Below are 1,483 nucleotides of genomic sequence, written 5' to 3'. Positions count from 1 at the left end.
GTTGTGCTGCGCGGGGGCCCGGGCGAAGGCGGCCGAGCGCGCCGAGCTGCTGGGCCGCCTAGCGCGGGGCTTCGGCGTGGACCACGGCCAGGTGGCCGAGCAGAGCGCCAGCGTGCTCCAGCTGCGCCAGCAGCCGCGCGAGGCGGCCGTGCTGCTGCAGGCCGAGGACAGGCTGCGCTACGCGCTGGTGCCGCGCTACCGCGGCCTCTTCCACCACATCAGCAAGCTGGACGGCGGCGTGCGCTTCCTGGTGCGCCTGCGGGCCGACCTGCTCGAGGCGCAGGCCCTCAAGCTGGTGGAGGGGCCGGACGTCCGGGTAAGGCCCCGCCCGGGCCGCCTCCGACCTGGCGCTTGGCTCACCTGCTGCGGTCCCCCCACCCCCACCCCACCCCCCCGGCGGCCCGCTTCCCGTCTGCCCACTGTCCGAGTCCTTGTCTCCCCGCAGGCTCGCCTTGCAGCCCTCGCGCGGTGCACAGCGGGTATCAGCACTGTCTCTAACGTGGCTGCCTGGCCTCACCAGCCAGTGCGCCCTGTGACACCCCTCATTACTGTAGCCGAGAGTTTCACTACTGTGGTGTATCTGGATGCGTCTGAACTGAGCGGCCAGCGGCCTTCTTAAAGCCTGGACGGGTCTGCAGGCGTCCCTGGGGTGTGCACCCTCTAGGTGTGAGATAGTGTCCGTGAAACACACAGAGGGCCACAACCCAGGGTCGTCGCCGCCCGGGAGTCTCAGGGCCTTCTGGTCTTTGCTGCCAAACTTGAGACAGGACATGTAACTCCAGCGAAGTGGGATGATTGGCTTTGAGTTGACATCTTGTAATCAGCTTAGCGCAGCGAGTTCAGTTTAGATGCAAACAGGCACTTTGAGGTTGGAGTAATTACAACCTGAACGACCCCGTGAGTCGCCAAAGCCCTTTCATACTGAGTAGTAAGTGGGGAGAACACTAACCTGCCCTTTTACCGAGTGAAGAATGGCTTAAACATTCAGGAAGTTTCTGGCATTCAGAAGGGTCTTCTGGGCTTTTAAAAAAGCTGAGCCTGTGAATGAGAATGTCCTAACACTGCACAACTCCCCGCGGCATAACTGCACTTGGTTCCCTCAGTCTTAGGTGGCGGTGCGTGTCCCTTGTACAGGAGACGGGAGAGGTACTGAGGTCGTGTGTCTTGCGGGTTACTCAGAGCAGTAGGCGTGTCTGATCATCTCCCAAATCCAAGGTGCGGCAACACAGGCCACTTGAGCAGCATTTATCAGAAACGGTTTCCTTTCTGACTGCCTCACCTTAAGTGCCTGGGTGCAGTTAAGGACAGGATTACTCTCGCACTGGTCACTGGCAGGGATTTGATTTCTCGAGTTAGTTGACTAATTTGACTAATTAGGCTAAGGTAATCCTTAACCTGAGGCCACAGGTCTTTGGCCACCAAGTTCCAGTCTGAGCCACTGCAGTTAATTGCACATGACATGACAGAGTCAGTGTGGATTCCT

General features: G+C 59.7%; 1 protein-coding gene across 1 annotated transcript in view; it reads left to right on the top strand.

Moving 5' to 3' along the window:
• Positions 1-28: 28 nt before the first annotated feature.
• Positions 29-1,483, top strand: part of MLYCD (malonyl-CoA decarboxylase) — a gene marked incomplete at its 5' end in the record, with an annotated part of 16,810 nt that continues 15,355 nt past the window's right edge. Inside the window, 1 exon segment of the mRNA XM_006152733.3 lies at positions 29-316. Coding sequence (XP_006152795.2) covers positions 29-316 — 288 coding nt within the window.

The sequence above is a fragment of the Tupaia chinensis genome, unplaced genomic scaffold, assembly GCF_000334495.1.
Source record: "Tupaia chinensis unplaced genomic scaffold, TupChi_1.0 Scaffold000355_1, whole genome shotgun sequence".
In the NCBI taxonomy this organism is placed as follows: Eukaryota; Metazoa; Chordata; class Mammalia; order Scandentia; family Tupaiidae; genus Tupaia; species Tupaia belangeri.
This window is presented reverse-complemented; position numbering and strand designations above follow the sequence as displayed.